This window comes from Nerophis ophidion, linkage group LG06 (genome assembly GCF_033978795.1).
Source record: "Nerophis ophidion isolate RoL-2023_Sa linkage group LG06, RoL_Noph_v1.0, whole genome shotgun sequence".
NCBI lineage: Eukaryota > Metazoa > Chordata > Actinopteri > Syngnathiformes > Syngnathidae > Nerophis > Nerophis ophidion.
This window is the reverse complement of record NC_084616.1, coordinates 67,929,051-67,954,287: the sequence shown is the minus strand read 5'-3', so window position 1 is coordinate 67,954,287 and position 25,237 is coordinate 67,929,051. Positions and strand designations below refer to the sequence as shown.

The 25,237-nt window shown below is 38.8% G+C and overlaps 1 protein-coding gene across 3 annotated transcripts in view; it reads left to right on the top strand.

The window, feature by feature from the left end:
- The window catches only part of kcnh7 (potassium channel, voltage gated eag related subfamily H, member 7), a 104,093-nt gene that overhangs the window by 63,030 nt on the left and 15,826 nt on the right, over nucleotides 1-25,237 (top strand). Inside the window, exons 7-13 of one of the 3 annotated variants that reach the window (XM_061904687.1) lie at nucleotides 771-818; nucleotides 948-1,002; nucleotides 1,069-1,236; nucleotides 5,784-5,983; nucleotides 17,706-17,958; nucleotides 18,081-18,286; nucleotides 20,844-20,928. In XM_061904687.1, coding sequence (XP_061760671.1) covers nucleotides 771-818; nucleotides 948-1,002; nucleotides 1,069-1,236; nucleotides 5,784-5,983; nucleotides 17,706-17,958; nucleotides 18,081-18,286; nucleotides 20,844-20,928 — 1,015 coding nt within the window. Of the gene's footprint in view, nucleotides 1-770; nucleotides 1,003-1,068; nucleotides 1,237-5,783; nucleotides 5,984-17,705; nucleotides 17,959-18,080; nucleotides 18,287-20,843; nucleotides 20,929-25,237 lie in introns of all 3 variants that reach the window. The other 2 variants (XM_061904686.1, XM_061904685.1) reach the window with 2 other exon arrangements.

Genomic DNA, 25,237 nt, shown 5'->3' with positions numbered 1-25,237 from the left:
CCAGATGAAGCCATCAGGACCACATCATCTGCAAAAAGCAGAGACCTAATCCCGCGGCCACCAAACCGGAACCCCTCAACGCCTTGACTGCGGCTAGAAATTCTGTCCATAAAAGTTATGAACCAAATCGGTGACAAAGGACAGCCTTGGCGGAGTCCAACCCTCACTGGAAACATGTCCGACTTACTGCCAGCAATGCGGCCCAAGCTCTGACACTGATCATACAGGGAGCGGACCGCCACAATTAGACAGTCCGGTACCCCATACTCTCTGAGCACTCCCCACAGGACTTCCCGAGGGACACGGTCGAATGCCTTCTCCAAGTCCACAAAGCACATGTAGACTGGTTGGGCAAACTCCCATGCACCCTCAAGAGCCCTGCCAAGAGTATAGAGCTGGTCCACAGTTCCACGACCAGGGCGAAAACCACACTGTTCCTCCTGAATCCGAGGTTCGACTCTCCGGCGTAGTCTCCTCTCCAGTACTCCTGAATAAACCTTACCGGGAAGGCTGAGGAGTGTGATCCCACAATAGTTGGAACACACCCTTCGGTCCCCCTTCTTAATGCCTGTGCATTGGAGTTTAATTCAGGGTCTTCTTTTTGTCGCTCTAGTGCGGTGAGGGATCCTGACTGTGCTTGTGTACCAAACCACTGTGTGTACAATTACATCTTTCCAAAAAATCAGCAAAGTACCACATTTTCCCCCTGCTAATAAAGGTAGTTTGACATTGTTTGTATTCATTTGTACTGTCCTTATGTTGCATCTCAGACCACCACCCTGATTGGTCTCCTAAAGACGGCCCGCCTCCTGCGACTGGTACGAGTTGCACGCAAGCTGGACCGTTACTCAGAGTACGGCGCTGCCGTGCTAATGCTGCTTATGTGTATTTTTGCCCTCATCGCTCATTGGCTGGCTTGCATCTGGTATGCCATTGGGAATGTGGAGAAACCTTACTTGGAGCACAAGATTGGCTGGCTGGACAACTTGGGCGTGTCCATAGGTGACTTGTACTAAAGTAATTATTTAATTTTAAGTGTTTTCTCATGCTGTGATTTTTCCATCCTAGGGAAAGTGTACAACTACAGTGACCCAAGCTCAGGGCCGTCCATCAAAGACAAGTACGTCACGGCATTATACTTCACCTTCAGCAGTCTGACCAGCGTTGGGTTTGGCAACGTCTCCCCTAACACCAACTCGGAGAAGATCTTTTCTATCTGCGTCATGCTCATTGGATGTGAGTAAACCAATCGGAATACTGCTTCTATCTAAATTGGAGTACTGTACACTGATTCCTACCTTTTTGAATAATTATGACATCATTGCACGCTATTTCCTGATAATGGCTTGGGACTAGGGTTGTCCCAATACCAATATTTTAGTACTGGTACCAAAATTTATTTTGATACATGTTGTTACTATTCTAAATGAAGGGGACCACAAAAAATGACTTTATTGGCTTTATTTTATAAAAAAAAAAAAAAAAAATCTTATAGTACTTTAAACATATGTTTCATATTGGAATCGAAGAACAATTTTGGCCCTGAATAAAATAGTGAACATACTTTTCTTTTAGTAATAATAAAGCAAACAAAGGCTGATGTATGCAGTCACATATTGTCATTTCTCATTGTATTATTTTGTCAAATTTATGAGGGACAAGCGGCAGAAAATGGATTGTTAATCTACTTGTTCATTTGCTGTTAATATCTGGTTATTTTCGGTTTTAACATGTTCTATCCACCCTTATGTTAAAATGTAATAAACACTTATTCTTCTGTTTAGATGCTTTACATTAGTTTTGTCTGATACAATATCAATCCGATACCAACTAGTTACAGTGTCATACATTCATCGTATTTTAAAAAGTCCTCATGTGTCCATGTACGTAATTCCTGAGTTTCTAAACGTAATGTATATTTTTTTTTAAAAGGAAAAAAGTTATTGTTACACTAAACATATTGATGTAATCATTGTTATCGACTATATATAGTTTTGTACTTGTTATCATTACAGTGAATGTCAGTTGTAGATCCACTCATGGCATTTGTTTAGTGCTAGCTTGTTGTTAGCGTTGAGCTATTGTACACTCCTACGGTGTGTAGTAAAGCATCTTTATCCATCCCTCGTCCTGCAGAGATGATACTTGTAAGAAACTTACTTTATTTGTCGCCATGGAGGTGAGGGTTAGTGATTTAGAAGTAGCTAAAATACTGCGGATGGACATTAGGCACTAGCTTGTTAGCCATGTTTTAAAACACCTCTTGCTGAGCGGCGCTTCAGTGTTTATAGATTTACCTTATCGTTAGTTTTTTAAGCCAAAATGTGTCCATTCTCCCTTGTCTGTCTACACACTGTCTGCTTGTAAAATTTTCCGCGCTTTTGCGTTGCCGAAGATGCTCTGCTGAAATTGTGAAACATAAAGAGAAACTTAAAGATAACATGTTCTGTGAAATTGCAAAAAGCTTTTTGATTGACAATTTTATTAGTAGATTGCACAGTTCAGTACATATTCCGTACAATTGACCACTAAATGGTACCATCTGAATAAGTTTTTCAACTTTTTTAAGTCGGGGTCCACGTTAATCAATTCATGGTACAAATATATACTATCAGCATAATACAGTCATCACACAAGTTAATCATCATAGTATATACATTGAATTATTTACATTATTTACAATCCGGGGGGTGGGATGAGGAGCTTTGGTTGATATCAGTACTTCAGTCATCAACAATTGTATCAACAGAGAAATGGACATTGAAACAGTGTAGGTCTTACTTAGTAGGATAAGTACAGCCAGCAGAGAACATAGTGAGTTCTGATAGCATAAGAACAAGAAAATATACATTAGAAATACATTTGATTATTTACATTAGGTTATTTATAATTTGGGGAGATGGGATGTGAATGGAGGAGGGTATTAGTTAAGGGTTGACGTTGCCTGGAGGTGTTGTTTTAGAGCGGTTTTGAAAGGGAAAAGAGATGCACTTACTTTTATACCTGTTGGGAGTGCATTCCACATTGATTTGGAATGTACAGCTAGCTTTTTTGATATATTTTTTGTTTTGGAAAATATAACTTTTAGGAAGTTGAAACAATTCAGTGAGTTGAAATTGCTTTAGTAACTTTTTAGCCCCCCCAAAAAAATCAACTAGTGTTACTAAAATAAATACTGGATGTTGGACACTGCGGAGGAAGTTTCCTATATTCTCATAATTTCTTGTAAAGAAATTAGGCAAAAATTTTGGATACAAACAAACAAACAATGAATGGCCAATGCGTTCACATCTTATTCGAATAAACGTGCAACCAAACACTTAAGGTTGAATTAGCAAGATGCGAACTTTTCTGCTGTAATTTTCTACATGAAAGCAATTTTCAATAAAAGTACAGTCAGCAACATTTGAACAGTAGAGATTTACCTGCGAAAAAAAATTCCCTCGACCTGGTCATACAGTATCGGTTTTCTGCACTGGTGTCGCTGATAAAGAACAGCATACCAGGTGTGGGGAAACAAGTATTGATCCATCCCTACAGAATCTTCTGGACAGCAAGCTTGCCGAGCACAGGTCAATGTAGTTGAAATTTGGGAATGTAAATTGATCCATCAATATATCGATCTATTGTTACACCCGCTCTTCTAATGAAAGGTGTGTTTGTCCATAGGAACAAAGTGCAGTAAAAACAGGATGCTCTTGGTCGGTGATTTTGGTCACAGCGGGGCATTTTGCCTGCTGGAAAAGTGATATCCATGGACGAGTCGAGTATATGAATTGGCTCTTAAAAGTAAAAGAGAGAACTGATTCGCATTCAGGAGTTGTTTGTTTGCAAGACGTTCTTAGTCGCGCATCTCAAAAATGTGAATAACGTGCAATAGTTATTTGATATCAGGATTAAACAAAAAGACCAATTCAAGACTCAGGATGTTTATGCAGTTAATTTTTTAAATTATTGTGTCAACCGGTAGTTTACAAGACTTCACTTTTGTTTGGTCACACATTTTCACATTTTATGGGATACTGAAACTGTAAACTATCCATCTATCCATTTTCTATACCGCTTATTCTCATTAAGGTCGCGGATAAGCTGCAGTCTGACAAAGCAGTTGAGAAACACTCATCTAGGAAACAAGGGATTTCAATAATGCAGACAAATTAGTAGGTCAAGAATAAAACATGTAAATAGCCAAAAGAGCAAAGCAGGAGGCTGGCAAGAAAAACGAGAAAACAGAAAAATGGCAGCACAACAGAATGTGTATCACCAAAACAGGAATAGAAATGGTTTAATTAGTGATGAAAAATGTTGGAGGCGGCGAAGGACGAAAGGCTGCTGTCACCATCATTGGCGTAATACAAAGTAGCATGAAGGAAGATGAAGAGAAACTATTTTGGGACCACCGCAAGTTTGCCTCATTGTTCCACCTTGCACCGGAAGTGAGGAAAAACCAAAGCAAATCATTCAGAGGAGTAAATACATAATGATAGACAGGAAGGAAAAACGGAACGTGACCACTTAAATGCTAATTGCACGAGGTCTAAGAGGTTTTTATTGTTAGTAGTAGGGCTGCGAATCTTCGGGTGTCCCATGATTCGATTCTATATTGATTCTTGGGGTCGTGATTCGATTATATATCGATTTTTTTTCGATTCAACACGATTCTAGATTCAAAAAGCAATATTTGTCCGATTCAAAATGAGTCTGTATTCATTCAATACATAGGATTTCAGCAGGATCTACCCCAGTCTGCTGACATGCTAGCAGAGTAGTAGATTTTTTTAAACAAGCTTTTATAATTGTAAAGGACAATGTTTTATCAACTGATTGCAATAATGTAAATTTGTTTTAACTATTAAACAAACCAAAAATATGACCTATTTTATCTTTGTGAAACATTGGACACAGTTTATGAGATGCGATGCAAGTGTAAGCCACTGTGACACTATTGTTCTTTTTTTTTATTTTTATAAATGTCTAATGATAATGTCAATGAGGGATTTTTAATCACTGCTATGCTAAAATTATAACTAATATTGATACTGTTGTTGATAATATTCATTTTTGTTTCCTTACTTTTGGTTTGTTCTGTGTCGTGTTTGTGTCTCCTCAATTGCTCTGTTTATTGCAGTTCTGAGTGTTGCTGGGTCAGGTTCGGTTTTGGAATTGGATTGCATTGTTATGGTATTGCTGTGTATTGGTTTGTTAGATTGATAAAAAAAACGATTAATAAAAAAAAGAGAATCGATTCTGAATCGTAGAACGTGAGAATCGCGATTCGTATTTGAATCGATTTTTTCTCACACTCCTAGTTAGTAGTATAAGAAAATATATGAAAACAAAAGTATCTAGACAAAAATATCTTCACATAAGGAAAACCATATCAACAAACTCCCACAGGTTGAACAATCCTTTATTATCATGCATTGATACAGTATTAATGTCTTAAAGGTCACAAGTAGATGTACAAGCAGCTAATCTCGGTTTAAATTTTTGGTATGCCGAAAGTCTTTTACGTCAAATGGTTTAAATTTGTATGCATTTGTTAATGAATGTTGGTAATGGATGATTGAAATAATGTACAGTATATTTTAATATATTTACCAAGTTCAGAATATTTGTACTAATTACTAAAGTAGGGCCAGGATATGTGCTGCTGTTGTGCTTAGTAAAAAAGTAAGGAACCAAGTGAGAACATGTGTTGTTCACAGTTTTTCAATACAATACTGACCTTCATCTGCTACAGATTGTCCAGGAACCCTCACTTGACCTCATTTGTCCCTTAGCTCTCATGTACGCAAGCATCTTCGGGAATGTGTCGGCCATCATCCAGAGGTTGTATTCCAGTACTGCCCGTTACCACCTCCAGATGCTTCGCGTCAAAGAATTCATCCGCTTCCACCAGATCCCGAACCCCCTCAGGCAACGGCTCGAGGAATACTTTGAGCACGCCTGGACGTACACCAATGGCATAGACATGAATATGGTATTGTATCTGCATTGTGCAATGAATACATTTACAATTCTAAGTAATTGCATGTATAGTTAGGGGTGTAACGGTACATGTATTTCAAATCCTGAGTTTTTGTTATGGAACTCTCAGTACGGTACAGACGTGTACTGATTTCTCACATGTCTACACAGTAAACAAATACACTGTAGTCCAGCCTTGGCTAGCGATTCAGCAATAATGCCAAAGAGAAGCCAGAGCTTAAAAACCCTCTTCCGTCATTAAAGCCACCTGTTTGGTAACAATTGGGCTTCACGGTGGCAGAGGGGTTAGTGCGTCTGCCTCACAATACGAAGGTCCTGCAGTCCTGGGTTCAAATCCAGGCTTGGGATCTTTCTGTGTGGAGTTTGCATGTTCTCCCCGTGAATGCGTGGGTTCCCTCCGGGTACTCCGGCTTCCTCCCACCTCCAAAGACATGCACCTGGGGATAGGTTGATTGGCAACACTAAAATTGGCCCTAGTGTGTGAATGTGGTCTGTCTATCTGTGTTGGCCCTGCGATGAGGTGGCGACTTGTCCAGGGTGTACACCGCCTTCCGCCCGACTGTAACTGAGATAGGCGCCAGCACCCCCCGCGACCCCGAGAGGGAATAAGCGGTAGAAAATTGATGGATGGGTGGATGGCCACCCCCGATGAAATATGTGTAAGGATGAAGACAAGTAGATCAGACGAAAGCAATGGGCTGCCATTGTTTAAAAATCATCAAAGCTGTTCCCACAAAAACTAAGCAGATTTATGTTTGCCATTTTGTTCACTCACAGTACCTAAAAATTTACTATGAACCTAAAACAGAGGTATGTACCAAGCTGTGATTATGGTGTACCGTTAAACCCCTAATATTTATAATACACGGCAATGATATGGATAGTAGATGTTCCAATCAGGGATTTATTCTGCCGATTCCGATCATCCATGAGTGAGATCAATACCGATCACATATATTAACTCTAAATTATTACATTTATTTATTGCAAGTGCTGAAATTTTAACAATATCAGCACAATGTTTTAATTATTTTTTTAAATGTTCTTTTATTAAAATACAATTGTACAAGCAAAACAAAGTCAATAGTACAATTGTTTGCCTTTCGTGCTGAATTTGTAAACATAAACAAAAACAAACAAAAAAGATTTTTAGGAAATAAAAATATTAATCCGATCATTCTAGTATCAATCATATTCTGATTATTACCCTTGATGTCGACACCACCAATTTATAGATCGATTCACACTTTTATTTGTCCTATACGCCAGTGGTTCTCAAATGGGGGTACGTGTACCCCTGGGGGTACTTGAAGGTATGCCAGGGGGTACGTGACATTTTTTTAAAAATATTGTAAAAATAGCAACAATTCAAAAATCCTTTATAAATATATTTATTGAATAATACTTCAACAAAATATGAATGTAAGTTCATAAACTGTGAAAAGAAATACAACAATGCAATATTCAGTGTTGGCAGCTAGATTTTTTGTGGACATGTTCCATAAATATTGATGATTTTTATTTTTTATTTTTTTGTGAAGAAATGTTTAGAATTAAATTGATGAATCCAGATGGATCTCTATTACAATCCCCAAAGAGGGCACTTTAAGTTGATGATTACTTTTATGTGTAGAAATCGTTATTTATAATTGAATCACTTGGTTATTTTTTAACAAGTTTTTAGTTATTTGTATATCTTTTTCCAAATAGTTCAAGAAAGACCACTACTAATGAGCAATATTTTGCACTGTTATACAATTTAATAAATCAGAAACTAATGACATAGTGCTGTATTTTATTTCTTTATCTCTTTTTTCCAACCAAAAATGCTTTGCTCTGATTAGGGGGTACTTGAATTAAAAAAATGTTCACAGGGGGTACATCAGTGAAAAAAGGTTGGGAACCACTGCTATACGCGACAATGCTGACACACCAACAGTTATAATATTGTCCTGTCTCTAGTCTTACTAATCTACTTGCAAATTTCCGGTTAATAGCTTTCTACTTTTTGCTGTAAAATGCTTCTATCTAAACATCTTCAACTTTACTAAGAACTTATTTCTTCTATTGTTTACAGCTAGCCTAGTGGCCACCTTAGCTATTAGCATGCTTGCTCCCACTTGCTCTCAGTGTGTAATATGTTAAGCCTCGTCCTAATACTTGATAATGATGAAATTTTGCCCATCATTCACAATCCCTATAAGAGACAAACACGTATACACTCTTCAATCAATCAATCAATCAATGTTTATTTATATAGCCCCAAATCACAAATGTCTCAAAGGATTGCACAAATCATTACGACTACAACATCCTCGGAAGAACCCACAACTAATAAACAGTAGCTAAAGTCCGCTAACAATGGGGCGGCCTATGGTAGTCTGTGACAATCATTGGTACTATAACTTTTAACTATTCTGTCTACAAGGTGCTCTAAAAAACATCCAAACACCTCCATCAAGGTCTTATGGGGCGGTATAGCTTGGTTGGTAGAGTGGCCGTGCCAGCAACTTGAGGGTTCCAGGTTCAATCCCCGTCTTCCGCCATATTAGTCACTGCCGCTGTGTCCTTGGGCAAGACACTTTACCCACCTGCTCCCGGTGCCACCCATACTGGTTTAAATGTAACTTAGATATTGGGTTTCACTATGTAAAAGCGCTTTTAGGTCACTAGAGAAAAGCGCTATATTGCTCATTTTAGGCATACGCGGAAAACACATCACACACAACCTTTGCTTTTTCCTTCAACAACAAGTACTGTAAATCCAAAAAACATAGAACAAACACTTCCTTTGGGATGACGGCTGATGGGATGTTCATATATCCCCATATAGATGAAGATATCATAATCGAAGTGTTATAATAAAAATTGGGTCCATACAAGCTTCTTTCGTGCCTTCATCAGGTTTAACTTCTCGGTTTATGTCCACATCCACTATCCAGGTAAAAGACATGATTTATAATGTAGAATACATTTTTTACCAGTTTACAGGCGATGCACCAGCTCACTGGCTGATGTCAATATAGCAGCATGAAGTAGTTACCTCTATGTCATGGGTGTCAAACTCTGGCCCGTGGGCCAAATTTGGCCCGCTGTGTAATTTAATTTGGCCCTTGAGGCAATATCAAATTAACATTACAGCTGGCCCGCCGTTATTACACAGCAGCGGTGCCGCTGTAACATCGCAATTTCTCACACTTGCCAATCCTCCCGAAGTTCAGTGCCCCTCCCGAAAATCTCCCGGGGCAAGCATTCTCCCGATTTCCACCCGGACAACAATATTGAGGGCGTGGCTTAAAGGCACTGCCTTAGGAATTCTCTACAACCTGTCGTCACGTCCGCATTTCCTCCATACAAACAGGGTGCAGGCCCACTTGCATAATATATGCGGCTATTACACACACATAAGTGAATGCAAGGCATACTTGGTCAACAGCCATACAGGTCACACTGAGGGTGGCCGCATAAACAACTTTAACACTGTTACAAATACGCGCCACACTGTCAACTCACACCAAACAAGAATGACAAACACATTTCGGGAGAACATCTGCACTGTAACATAACATAAACACAACAGAACAAATACCCAGAACCCCTTGCAGAGCTAACTTTTTGGGGACGCTACAATATATTTTGATATTTACCTCAGAAAGCTGCAAATAGAAAAGAGGCATTACATGTATATTTACATTTTATTTGATATGCCATTGATATTTTTTAATTATTATTATTATTATTTGAAACTGGATTTTGCATGTCAATAAAAAGTTACTGTATATAAGCCTTGCTTGTTCTATGTTCAATGCAAAACTTGTTTGGGTCCCTATTAAAAGGTTAATTTGTTCAACCTTGGCCCGCGACTTTGTTCAGTTTTAAATTTTGGCCCACTCTATATTTGAGTTTGACACCCCTGCTCTATGTGATCGATTCACCACTAAAAGTAGGTCCTTAACATTTGAGCTTATAACACTATCGCTAATACTTGGTTAGTATTCAGGTCACAAAATGTAAATTGAATATTGTTGGTGCTTTTTGGATGTTTTTTGATAGGGTTTTATGGCACATACCAGAGGCATACAGTAAAAATTTGAGTGTGATGTGAGCTTGGACTTCAAATCTTACTGAATAGCTTCCCTTTATGTGATTTCAAATTACCAATATTGAAATCAGCCTCCTTCGTTTTGAAAATGATGACAGGGGAAGTGTCACTCGTGACATTGAAGTTTGACCAGGCGGTAATACTAAGCATGCGCTAATTATTTTGGGAAGCGAGTTTGACCCGGCAGTAATTCACAGCAGGCGCATACTATATGCCCTGCGGCAATTCAAGGAAATACGGTATTCTTGTCTGTCATATAGATTGTGAATTTTAGGCAAAATTCCCCCAAAAAGCGCAGTTCCTTATTAAGAAATATAGAAATGCAGTTTAGTTTCCGTAATGGAGGTGCTTGTTATTAACAGGGGAGCAGCTCTGCACTCAATACCAGTGGTTCTCAAATGGGGGTACACGTACCCCTGGGGGTACTTGAAGGTAGGCCGAGGGGTACGTGAGATTTTTTTAAAATATTCTAAAAATAGCAACAATTCAAAAATCCTTTATAAATATATTTATTGAATAATACTTCAACAAAATATGAATGTAAGTTCATAAACTGTGAAAAGAAATACAACAATGCAATATTCAGTGTTGACAGCTGGATTTTTTGTTGACATGTTCCATAAATATTGATGTTAAAGATTTTTTTTGTTTTTTTGAAGAAATGTTTAGAATTAAGTTCATGAATCCAAATGAATCTCTATTACAATCCCCAAAGAGGGCACTTTAACTTGATGTGTAGAAATCTTTATTTATAATTGAATCACTTGTTTATTTTTCAGCAAGTTTTTAGTCATTTTTATATATTTTTTTCCAAATAGTTCAAGAAAGACCACTACAACTGAGCAATATTTTGCACTGTTATACAATTTAATGAATCAGAAACTGATGTCATAGTGCTGTATTTTACTTCTTTATCTCTTTTTTTCAACCAAAAATGCTTTGCTCTGATTAGGGGGTACTTGAATTAAAAAAATGTTCACATCACTGAAAAAAGGTTGAGAACCACTGCTCTATACGTAGGGACATGATTAGCTGCTAGCTGTCCCCCTGCTTTTTGATTGATTAATTGAAACTTTTATTAGTAGGTTGCACAGTTCAGTACATATTCCGTACAATTGACCACTAAATGGTAACATCCGGATAAGTTTTGCAACTTATCCGGGGTCCACGTTAATCAATTCATGGTAGATGGTAGATTGAATCCCCCTGCTGTGAGCAGGGGGATTATACATAGATATAATATTAGTGAGAGAAGATTGCCGTTTGTGATCGGCATTAAAAGGCATTTATTGGCAATGGCGATCATGTACTTTTCTAAGAAAATGGGCCGATATTGATCGGTGGCTGATCGATCGGCACTTCCCTAATGGTATGTAACTAATATTTTGATTTACAATGATGATTGATTACTTTGGAGTGCAAGTGTGCGTGTGCTGTATGTAAGGAATATGAATATGATGACTGGCTACTTTGAAGTGCAAGTGTGCTGTATATAAGGAATATGAATATACAGTATATATATTGCCGTTCTATGAAAACAGAGGCATACAAAAGGCATATAAAATTCAGGGTCTATTCCCCCAAATTGGTGCCATTTGCTTGTTGTTACTCGCGCTAAATAAACTTTGATTATTGTGTATTGGCCCATTTCATGTTAGACCCGCTCGACATCCATTGCTTTCCTCCGCTCCAAGGTTCTCATAGTCATCATTGTCACCGACGTCCCACTGGGTGTGAGTTTTCCTTGCCCTTATGTGGGCCTACCGAGGATGTCGTAGTGGTTTGTGCAGCCCTTTGAGACACTTGTGATTTAGGGCTATATAAGTAAACATTGATTGATTGAATGATTGATTTCAAGACACTTGATTTAATTTTTCAAAAAAGTTCATAAGCTGAAGATTACTCATTTGAGTAACATATGGTATTGAAAGTAACACGGGGGAGTTTATCACATGAAATTAGCAAATACATGAACTATAGCTTTATGGCATCTATGCTAAATAAAGGTTGACCGATATAAAGTTATAGTCGATACTGATTACTGCTAGTCAAGGAGGAGCTGATTTTCATTTGCCGTAAAAGCTGACTAGTATACATCAGTGGATGGTTGGACAAAGCTTTAAGTTGTTTTGTCCAACAAATAGCGACATAATGTTTTATGCAGTTCTAATTTTGCACCAAAAAACATGAGGGGATTTCCCAAACATCTTTATTTCATGTGTCTGATGCTGAGGGTCAGGGGAGCATCAACATTTGCATGTCAAAATATGATAAATCTCCAGTGAAAATTAGTAAAAATATGAGGTTTTTCAAATCACAAAAAAATAGAGGCACTGTAGCAGAGGGGTTAGCAGTCGTGCTTCTCACAGCAAGAAGGTCCCACATTCTGTGTTTTTCTGTGCAGAGTTTGCATGTTCTCCTTTGGTTCTTTACCGGTACTCACGCTCCCCCCTTCCTCCAGAACCCTGTACTTGGAGATAAGCTGTTTGGCAACACTAAATTGGCCCTAACATATAAAAATAACATACATTTATGTTGTGCTTATATAAACTAAATTAATAATAAATATATTCTTAACTAAACTGTCAATAACAGGGCTCCAGACTTATTTTGTTTGTTTGAAATTGTCATTATAGCCACAAGTGATGTAAACTACAACCGAGTACCACTGCAGCCCATACGGACTACAGCTGAGAAATAAAAAAAGAAACAGCTTACGTGGCCTAACAATGGGCCCCCGGCCTTATTGTTAAGAAACATTCTGTTAGGGTAAAAGGACTGAGTTAAATATCGGTGTAGATTTTAAACTAAATTGTTTAAAAAAAAAATTCAACATAAAGTATCGTTGTAATAAGTAGTAACTGTGGTGCTGAATTTCCCACAGGTATCAATAAAGTACTATTGTATTCTATTCTATTCCATAGTACTGTAACACACACAGTATGTCAAAGTATACCATTTCTGAAGTATTTTGATTGTTGTATTTCATGGTAAAGTCTTAATTTTGAACAGCTGGGACAGAAAACAAATGCAACATTTACAGTGTTTATGGTAGGTTAAATTAATGTTTGAAATGGTATTTATTTATTTCCATCCATCCATTTTCTACCGCTTATTCCCTTTTGGGGTGGCGGGGGGCGCTGGCGCCTATCTCAGCTACAATCGGGCGGAAGGCGGGTACACCCTGGACAAGTCGCCCCCTCATCGCATGGCCAACACAGACAACATTCACACTCACATTCAAACACTAGGGCCAATTTTTAGTGTTGCCAATCAACCTATCCCCAGGTGCATGTCTTTGGAAGTGGCAGGAAGCCGGAGTACCCGGAGGCAACCCACGCATTCACGGGGAGAACATGCAAACTCCACACAGAAAGATCCCGAGCCTGGATTTGAACCCAGGACTGCAGGAACTTCGTATTGTGAGGCAGACGCACTAATCCCTCTGCCACCGTGAAGCCCGATTTATTTATGTATTTATGGTATTTATCAGATCGATAGGCTTTCTTTATAAAAACATATTCAACAGTTCATTTATCCTCCAAAGATAAGGATAGGTTGATTGGCAACACTAAATTGGCCCTAGTGTGTGAGTGTGAATGTTGTCCGTCTATCTATGATGGCCCTGCGATGAGGTGGCGACTTGTCCAGGTGTACGCCGCCTTCCGCCCGAATGCAGCTGAGATAAGCTCCAGCACCCCCTCCACCCCAAAAGGGATAAGCGGTATAAAATGGATGGATGGATTATCCTGCATTTATACATTATAGTTCTTGTGGACACAAATGGCACCAATTCAGTGGAATGGCCCTCAGATAAATCAAATCAAAATCACTCAATCAATAAAATACAGTTCGATCTTTATAATACCATAGTTTTTCCAACCAAAGTGTTTGTCATCACAATACTGTTGAAGGTACTTATATAAGTTTGTCTTTTCCATGTCTGCCTCATGCCAAATGGAACGATCACACCACTCTGGTAAGAGCAGGAGGTACATGTGTACAAAGTACTAACACAGCTACTTGTCATGTCATGTACCATTGCAAACAAGTGTGACAGCAGAAAACTGGCTTTGTTGTTGTTGTGTTCTTTGGCAAGGCACTTCATCCCCCTTGGGCAGCACTGAATGTTAAATGGGAATGTTTACTAATCATAGCATGGCATCATAAATATAATCAGGTGCTTTTAATGACAACGGTAGGCAATTCTTGCCATCTGTTTACTCCTCTTAGGAATCAGGATGTACCGTGTGTTGGTAGGGATGGGAATTGATCAGATTTTTCCGGTTCCGATTCCACTTTTGATTCGGGTCTTCATCGGTTCTCTTACCGATTATTTGGACAAAAAGAAAACATAAAGGTGGATTAGTTTGGAGGTAACTTGACCTTACAAAGCATTAAAGTCTTAAAATGCGCAATATGTAGCATAGAAAAAACTACTTTGAAAAACAAATATAAGAAATATATATTTTTCTGTAGAATTGAACAAAATCAAATAAGAAAATAACATTTAGTAACATTTTATATTTACTGATTACATTCAAAGTGAGATGAGTCAAGCAATTATGTATTATAATTTCGATGATTATTGCTTACAATTTATGAAAACCTTGAATTGAAAATCTCACAATGTGGGGTTTTAAAAACTGTGAGAAATGATCGTAAAAATGATATCAAAAGGCTTGACATATTTCACTTTGCATGTAATGAGTTAATATCACATAGTAGTTCCACATTTGAAGTGGAATTCCTGACACAAATGGAGTTTTAAACAATCTTAAATTTTTGTTTTTGTTTCATTTGTATAATAAAAAGAACGGTAAAAATTCAAGTGGTAGGAAAATATGCAACTTTTCTCTGACTGCAATTTAACATCCACCCACCAGAAAAAATGAGCATCTACTGTGGCAAATGGGTCCAAGCTTTTGACTACAAACTTAGGTGCTGCTCGGGGACCTTCCTCTACCGGCAGACGTGAACCGGAGCTCGTACTTTGTTGCCTGCTTCAGAGTAAGTCAGAATCTGTCTCTCCTCATTTTTCTTCTAAATGAGAAGGCAACAATTATAATGTAACATTTAATGGCGCTGACATTAGAAGCCGTATTTGTTATTACAAGTTGTATTTACACCAGGTGTCTTCTGCTGGGATGACATCGGAGCGGTTCAAAAATGCAACATTCATTAATTTATTGCATGCTATGTGTTCAAATGTTACATTATATTGCGCGTATGTCCTGCTTTTGATGAAATAGCAGCCTTGCAATTATTACAAGTAGCGCTGTTGTAATCTTGTTAAAAAAAAAAAAAAAAACTATGGCATGTTCCTGCCACCGTGGGCGTTTGAAGTCACCACGGATGTTGTGTAATGACGTCATTCCCGCCCGCAGGAATCGTTAAGAGAATACATTGAGAACCAGTTTTCGATTCCTATCCCTACTGGTGACCTCGGAGCCCGGATAAACCAATAAAGAAACTAACTCAACGGGCTCGGAGCCAAATACGATGGGCGCGATCAGGGCCGTCACTGACATACTGTACATGAGCTTGGTCTTGGACCAGTTGACACCCTCTTTGTTGCCTGTTCGTCGAACACACAAAGGGTTCCCTCTAGTTCAGCGTACCAGCAGCAGAACAAAGTTGTATGGTCGGTCCTGGTCGATGTGACTCTCGTCAAAGATATAAATCTCAGGGAAATGTGCACACTGCCATCATTAGATGGTCGATGATGCAGTAAACAGGTCTGGTGCAGCCACACAGACCTGACGTGCACCTGTGGCATTGAGGAACCAGACGATCTCGCTATTGTTGACACGGAACACAGCTCTCAGTATCGTAATAGAGAAGAAGTGAAGAGAGATATAAGCTGCGATTGGAGAGTGAGGGTACATAGGATTATTCAAAGCGTAGTTCAGTTGACCGTGTCAAAGGTGGCTTTGAGGTCGATGGAGGGGATGAACAGGTGGCGGTCCTTGTGGAACTCCCTGAAATTCTGTTAGTGTTGAGAACTGTTTGGTGGTTTACCTGGCAATTATGGATCCTGTCTGCTGGTGTGGTATCTCGACCTGATTGCCAACACGGCCTGATTCTGAAGGATCCTGGTGAATAACTTAGGGAATAAAGAGAAGAGTAATTCTTCAGTGGTTCTTGCACACTAGTTCATACCACTTATTTTTCCAGAACAGAAGCATAATGCTTTGCCGCCAGTCATCCGAAAGCTTTTCCGTCACCCAGACGTCATTGTGGGTGATGGTCAGCCAGTTGATCATGCAGATCAGATTAACGCGGCACTTGACAACATATTCAGTGTTGATGTTTGCGGTGTGGCTTAGGTCACGGTTGGGTGTTATCGGAGGTCTCTGAATGTGGTTATGGAAATGTTGCAGCCAATGGGTGAGACAAATGTCCGTAGTTCTCATAATGTCGCGCGTTGGAGATACTGGAGCTGAATGTAGAATACTGTAGTCTCTGCTGCTCGGCCAAGGAATGGTGATATGGTCGGAGGAGAGCTCCCATTATAGGGGGATGGAAGGTTCAGTGGGGAGAGGGTAAGGATGTTCCTGTTGGTTATTTGGATTTTAAGGTTGCGAAGGTTGATAAAACTCTTGTGGGGATTCCTGAAATTGTTGTCCATCGTAATGAGCCAGGCGGGAATTTATCTTGTTGCGTTTGATTACTCGTTAAATATAAAGGACAAAGTCACTAATTTTGCAAAAAACAAGGGGTCCTCCTGCTTTGACTTCTTAATTCTCTGAAAGACCAGGTGGGTTATAATGTGATCATGAGCAAGGGTGATCAGGAAGCGAGTATGGCAATTTTTTTTCCAAATAAGAAACCCTTTTAACTTTCTCTCTTAACACAATAACAGTACCAATAATTTAATTGTACACGACTAAAAACCACTATCTATTAAACCTGTTGTTACAAAATAACACATTGCAGATGCATGAAAACCCTAACAAACATTGTAACAACTCTGCGTGATTGAGTTTGACACCCATTCCTGCCAACAAAATCAACAATTACAGACCACAGAAATACCTATAAAATACAACTAGGTGACATTATTGTTGTGTTTCTTTTAAAGACTGCATATACTGTTCTATAAATTACAGTCTTTTATTGCTTTGTCGGCAGTCGCCCTTATCTGGTCCAGTCTGATTAAGACACGCAACGCAAGACAGTAGTTTTTCTTGTATTATTGCAGTATTTTATAATTAAATATATATATTTTTGACATATTTGACAAGCTTTGACAGGCTGCCTGAAGACGTTAGGCTTTGTCTAAGGCTGGTTGTGTGACCATATCTGGAAAGAAGAATTTCCAGCTTTAAAATGTCATTGGGGTAGTTGACATATGGTGCAAATGATTATGCATTCATAGACCTGGTGTCCATAATGTCAAGAAAGAATTTTGATCACATACACTTGAAATGCAGCTTTGTTAGTACTATGGTCTCCTTTAACCCTCTAGTCTTTTTTAGTTACATGTTTTTCATGTTATTATTATTCTATAAAGTCTTAAGAAGCAGCTAAATTGTGACTACTGAAGGTTGAATTATGAAGTTGTTAAGAATGATTATGGCACAATATAGACCACGCTGATGTTTTTCAGTTCCTGAAGGGTTTCCCAGAGTGCCTACAGGCAGATGTCTGCCTTCACCTCAACAAGAACCTCCTGCAGGACTGTAAGGTGTTTCAAGGTGCCACCAAAGGTTGCCTTCGGGCTCTGGCCTTGAGGTTCAAGACCACACATGCGCCCCCAGGAGACACACTGGTCCACAGCGGAGATGTACTCACTGCGCTGTATTTTGTCAACTGTGGCTCCATTGAGATCCTGAAAGACGATGTAGTTGTAGCCATCTTAGGTCAGTCAAACTCCATATTAACACATCAGTCTTGTTAATGATTATGGATTCAATTGTACTTGTCTAAGATGATTGATTGGCATGTGTCAGGGTTTATAATCAGCCACATGTGTCCTCTCAAGGCAAGAACGACATATTTGGTGAGATGATCCATCTCTACACCAAACCGGGGAAATCGTGTGTTGATGTGCGAGTGCTGAGCTACTGCGACCTGCACACCATCCAGCGAGAGGAGGTCTTGGAGGTGCTGGAAATGTATCCAGAGTTTGCTGACCATTTTGTCACTAACCTGGAGTTGACCTTCGACCTCCGAGATGAAAATGCCAAGGTAACTTTCAGATTAATTAAGTTTATTCTTACAAAGATATGAAAAGTCGGTCATTTTTATGCTACATTTATTTGAACTTGTGTATTGACTGCACTCTGAGACAGGCTTCCGTTTTGGTAGGGTCTTACTATTTACTGATACAGTACACCCAGGTATCAACATAGATCGGAATCGTTTAAAAAGAGAGTATGTGGTCCGATAAACACCCCCAACTCGAAATCTGCGACTGAGCCATCATTGGTTGCATGGTTATTATGGCTGCGAATCTTTGGGTGTCCCCCGATTCGATTCTATATCGATTCTTGGGGTCGCGATTCGATTATATATCGATTTTATTCGATTCAACGTGATTCTCGATTCAAAAACGATATTTTTATGATTCAAAAACGATATTTTTCCGATTCAAAACGATTCTGTATTCATTCAATACATAGGATTTCAGCAGGATCTACCCCAGTCTGCTGACATGCTAGCAGAGTAGTAGATTTTTTTTTAAAAAGCTTTTATAATTGTAAAATACAATGTTTTATCAACTGATTGCAATAATTTACATTTGTTTTAACTATTAAACAAACTAAAAATATGACTTATTTTATCTTTGTGAAAACATTGGACACAGTGTGTTGTCAAGCTTATGAGATGCGATGCAAGTGTAAGCCACTGTGACATTATTGTTCTTTTTTTTTTATTTTTATGAATGTGTAATGATAATGTCAATGAGGGATTTTTAATCACTACTATGCTGAAATTATAACTAATATTGATACTGTTGTTGATAATATTCATTTTTGTTTCACTACTTTTGGTTTGTTCTGTGTTGTGTCTCCTCTCAATTGCTCCGTTTATTGCAGTTCTGAGTGTTGCTGGGTCAGGTTTGGTTTTGGAATTGGATTGCATTGTTAGGATATTTTTGTCTATTGGTTTTTTGGATTGATTAAAAAAATCTTTTAAAAAATGAAATAAAAAAAATATTTAAAAAAATGCTTATACTAATGTTTATATAGTTTTTTTGAGCGAACCCGCAACATTTGGTGTCAGAAGTGGGATGTCCAGTTTCGGACATCAGGACCTTCCCCTGCTGTCCTGGGCACGCTTCTTGGGGGCACGCTTCTTGGGGGGGTTATTATTGTGTTCTGGCGCAAAATGTTGCGGGCTCGCACAAAAAAACGATATAACCATGCAACCAATGATGGGTCTGTCGCAGATTTCAAGTTGGGGGTGATTATTGGACCAAATCTAGGTCCCTACCAAAATATATACAGTGCAAAAATCTGTGAAAATGAACAGTAAACACAAGAAAAAATAAGAATTTACAAAATGCAGCAATGAAAAAAAAATTCTCTGCTGCTCAACAATCACCAATTACTGTTTGTACTATTCTCCAACTCTCCACAACCAACCTGCTTACCTACTTCCACCTCGATTGAATGAACAGTCTCCCGTAAATAGTCCAAGCCCCTCCGCCCCTCCACTGACAGGAGAAAAGGGTGACAAAACAAGCTTGTACCCTTAATGTACATATATAGATAATCCATCCATCCATCCATTTGCTATCTCTTATTCCCTTTGGGGTAGCAGGGGTTTTCAGCTACTATCGGGTGGAAGGTGGCGTAAACCCTGGACAAGTCGCCACCTCATCGCAGGGCCAACACAGATAGACAGACGACATAACAGGTTTGTGCTGAAAACAAAGTTCCGTGGTACTTGTTGCAATGACAATAAAGACCTACCTACCCACCTACCTACCAGTCAACGTTTGAAAATTTGTCCCACGGACGGGGGGTAGGGGTTATTTATTTTATTTTTTTTATAAAGAAATACAATCATGTGTGCTTACGGACTGTATCCCTGCAGACTGTATTGATTTATGTTGATATATAATGTATATATTGTGTTTTGTCTGTTGATTTAATAATAAAAAAAAAATATATATGTTTTTTTATTTTTTTATTTCTTGTGCGGCCCAGTACTAATCGGTCTGCGGACCGGTACTAGGCTGTAGACCACTAGGAAGCGTTTTAGATGTAGAAAAAAAATCAAAATATAACCTGTTTAAATTCAGGAAAGATGAAAAATCAGACGTCTGGGGAGTAGGATGGTTACTCTCCAGCACGAAGATGTTTGTCTTGGCCACATAGTCTACTCAGGACATTGTGAGCAGGTGCGATCTTATGATGTAGCAGCTATTAGTTGTCTTGCCACAACTCAAGCACTGAACAAAATGAATGCTGCGGGATGTCATTGTGGATGGTTGATTATTAGGCATTGTGGCAATAATTCAGACGCTCCCCACATGCAAGTACGGGCGTTGAAACAACTATTGCGAGAGCAAAGACACTTATATGTGGCATCATCATAACATTTTTTTGGCCACATACATGTAATTTACATATAATACAGTAACAAAAAAATAGAAACCAACAAAAAATATACATTAAAAAAGTGTTTTTTGTGTGTTTTAAACAAGGTGAATAATGCACTTCGCTGAGCGGATGTTTTTATGACTTTTTTACATTCTGTATCATAATAATGCACTTGATTTGTGTCATTTTATTAGACGCCGTCCCCACAAGAGACTGATTCCTATATGGATGCCATGATGAGTCAAAGGAGAGCGTCCTGCACTAAGAAGACAGTCTCTGGTACGTTAGATAAGTGCTTTTCAACCTTTTTGGAGCCAAGGCACATTTTTTTCATTGGGAAAATCCAGGGGGACACTATCCCATCCTCTTCGCCATTTATTAGTTCACTTATTAGCATCCATCCATCCATCCATCCATCCATCTTCTTCCGCTTATCCAAATTCGAGTCGCGGGGGCAGCAGCCTAAGCAGGGAAGCCCAGACTTTCCTCTCCCCAGCCACTTCGTCCAGCTCTTACCGGGGGATCCTGAGGTGCTCCAAGGCCAGCCAGGAAACATAGTCTTTCAAACGTGTCCTGGGTCTTCCCTGTGGCTTCTACCGGTCAGACGTGCCCTAAATATCTCCCTAGGGAGGCGTTGGGGTGGCATCCTGACCAGATGCCCGAACCACCTCATCTGGCTCCTCTCGATGTGGAGGAGCAGCGGTTTTACTTTGATCCCCCCCCCCCACCCCCCACCCCCCCGGATGGCAGAGCTTCTCACCCTATCTCTAAGGGAGAGCCACCCGGCGGAGGAAACTCATTTTACTTATTAGCAATCAAAGCTTAGTAATACACCAAAAGAAAGCTTACTGACTTTTTCTTCCGTTTATTCTCGCTCTTACTTTTCCCCTTCTCGGTGTCCAACACACAACACATGTCATCATATCCTGTGTACCCAGCACTTAAGTTCCCCTTACAATGGTTCCATTATTGTCCTGTGACCCGAGTAACCCATACATGACGGACTCCACCAGCAGAGAACGTTAAAAACAAAACTCAATAGCCTATATTGACAATATAATGTCGTTCTCATCAAATACCTGACGCAATTGTTCGATATGACTTTAAACCATAACCATTATTAATTCTCTTGTCTCAAAGTAGGCTTACAAAACAATGAGCTACCTACTGCCACCTACTGGTACGGAAGAGTATTACATGATTACTCTGCTGATCTCCAGACAGCACAGACACTCTATAACGTCACATTATTTGCAGATTATAATTATTGATTTGCAAAATATATTTTTCCGACCAGTTATGTGAAATTGCATACTTTCCCACGGCACACCAAACAATATCTCACCGTACACTATTGTGCCGTGGCACAGTGGTTGAAAAACACTGCGTTAGATCTTTGAATCACCAACAAAGATAAAATAATATCAAACATCAAAGTTTCAGTCAAATGTCAAGTATTATCTAATATAATATCAAATATATGATAATACCAGTAATACATAGTTAATAATATATAATATTAAAATATTATATACAATAGCTAATAACATTGCTTGATTTTTTTTGTATTGTTTTCGGCGAGAAGTTTTTTTTGCCAGAATGTTGCTATGGTTTTTGTAATAATCTTGATTATCATGCGACCAAGCATTGCACGTAACGAACTATCCCTTAAGCCTGTGTATCTTATGCAAGTAGGGTGTCTAGACAGAGAATTCCACGCTTTGGTGACTCATCAGTACGACTTCAAAATAAGCTAAAGAAAGTTGTGAGTGCCAACACTTTGATAAAGACGGAGAGAAACACTATTGAATTCAAGAAAGAACATGTGGCGACGAGCGAAGGTGGCGTCCACGTATGGGGAGCCGTTAAGTGTTTCAATAGTGTGTATAAGAGTGTTTCAGTACTGTGTGTGAGAGAAAAACATTTCAGTTGTTTATGTGAAAGCATTTCAGTAGTGTGTATAAGAATGTTTCAGCAGTGTGTGAGAGAAAAACATTTCAGTTGTTTGTGAGAGCATTTCAGTAGTGTGAATAAGAGTGTTTCAGTAGTGTGTGTGAGATAAAAACATTTCAGTTGTTTATGTGAGAGCATTTCAGTAGTGTGTATGAGTGTTTCTGTAGTGTGTGAGAGAAAAACTTTTCAGTTGTTTATGTGAAAGCATTTCAGTAGTGTGTATAAGAGTGTTTCAGTAGTGTGTGAGAGAAAAACGTTTCAGTTGTTTATGTGAGAGCATTTCAGTAGTGTGTATAAGAGTGTTTCAGTAGTGTGTGTGAGAGAAAAACATTTCAGTTGTTTGTGAGAGTATTTCAGTAGTGTGTATAAGAGTGTTTCAGTAGTGTTTATAAGAGTGTTTCAGTAGTGTGTGTGAGATGAAAACATTTCAGTTGTTTATGTGAGAGCATTTCAGTAGTGTATGTAAGAGGTCATTCTGAATAATGTCCCTAACGGCCTCTCATACCCACAATGCTCTTCCCTTCTTCCTCTCTTGCCGCTCATCGCCGTCGTTGCCAACATGTTTTCAATAAACACAAACGTGATTAAATCTTAATTTATATATATTTTGTTTCTGAAAAGTATTTCACATTGTTTTCTGCGCGTAAAACTATTATTATTCTCTGTAAAATGAGTTTTGTGTTCATCCTTTTGGGCCTCTGCAACGGATGGATTGGATTTACAGTCGTCACTCGCCACATCGCGCTTCAAATATTGCAGCCTCATTATTGCAGATTTTTCCTGTTTTTGTAAACATATTCTACAACATTTTTGCCCAAAAGTAAGTTTGTCAAGCATTACAATGGCTAAATCAACTGAAAATATCAATACTAAAGTAGTATTGGCCAGTAGGTGAGACAAAACCAATTAGAGCACAGTGTTCTGGCCACTTATTGGCTCAGCCTAAGACAGCATCACTACAAAACCCAAAACTAGTGAAGATGACACCTTGTGTAAATTGTAAATAAATACAGAATACAATGATTTACAAATCATTTTCAACTTATATTCAATTGAATAGACTGCAAAGACAAGATATTTAATGTTCGAACGGAGAAATTAGATTTTGTTTTGCAAATAATCATTAACCTAGAATTTAATGGCAGCAACACATTGCAAAAAAGTTGACACAGGGGCATTTTTTACCATTGTGTTACATGGCCTTTCCTTTTAACAACACTCAATAAACGTTTGGGAACTGAGGAAACCAATTTTTGAAGCTTTTCGGATGGAATTCCTTCCCGTTCTTGGTGGACGTACAGCTTAAGTTGTTCAACAGTCTGGGGTCTCCGTTGTGGTATTTTTGGCTTCATATTGCGCCACACATTTTCGATGGGCGACAGGTCTGGAATACAGGCAGGCCAGTCTAGTACCAGCACTCTTTTACTATGAAGCCATGCTGTTGTAACACGTGGCTTGGCATTGTCTTGTTGAAATAAGCAGAGGCAGCCATGATAACTTTGCTTGGAGGGCAACACATGTTGCTCCAAATCCTGTATGTACCATTCAGCATTAATGGTGCCTTCACAGATGTGTAAGTTACCCATGCCTTGGGCACTAATACACCCCCTTACCATCACAGATGCTGACTTTTGAACGTTGCGCCTATAACAATCCGGATGGTTCTTTTCTTTTTTGGTCCGGAGGACAGGACGTCTACAGTTTCCAAGAACAATTTATAATGTGGACTTGTCAAACCACAGAACACTTTTCGACTTTCCATCAGTCCATTTTAGATGAGCTTGGGCCCAGCGAAGCTGGCATCGTTTCTGGGTGTTGTTAAGTGTATTTCACTTTGCATAGTAGAGTTTTAACTTGCACTTAGCGACATACTCTAGTTACTGATAGTGTTTTTCTGAAGTGTTCCTGAGCCCATCTGGTGATATCCTTTACACACTGATATCTGATGCAGTACCGCCTGAGAGATCAAAGGTCCGTAATATCATCGCTTACTTGTAGTAATTTCTCCAGATTCTCTGAACCTTTTGATAACATTACGGACCGTAGATGGTGAAATCCCTAAATTCCTTGCAATAGTTGGTAGAGAAATGTTGTTCTTAAACTGTTCGACAATTTGCTCATGCAATTGTTCACAAAATGGTGACCCTTGCTCCATCCTTGTTTGTGAATGACTGAGCATTTAATGTAAGCTGCTTTTATACCCAATCATGGCACCCACCTGGTCCCAATTAGCCTGCTCACCTGTGGCATGTTCCAAATAAGTGTTTGATGAGAATTCCTCAACTTTATCATTCTTTTTTGCCACTTTTGCCAGCTTTTTTGAAACGTGTTATAGGCATCAAATTCCAAATGAGCTAATATTTGCAAAAAAATTACGTTTCCAGTTCGAACGTTAAGTATCTTGTGTTTGCAGTCTATTCAATTGAACATATGTTGAAAAGGATTTGCAAATCGTTGTATTCTATGATTTACACAACGTGCCAACTTCACTGGTTTTGGAGTTTGTATGTTGGATTAAATGATTGCAGAGGTCATTAAAAGGTGTTAGTTCATGACTACAGGGCTCTCATAATGTTGAAAATTGTATTTAGAAAGGAGTAAAGAGGATTTTTTTTATGGTCTAGCAATGTAAATA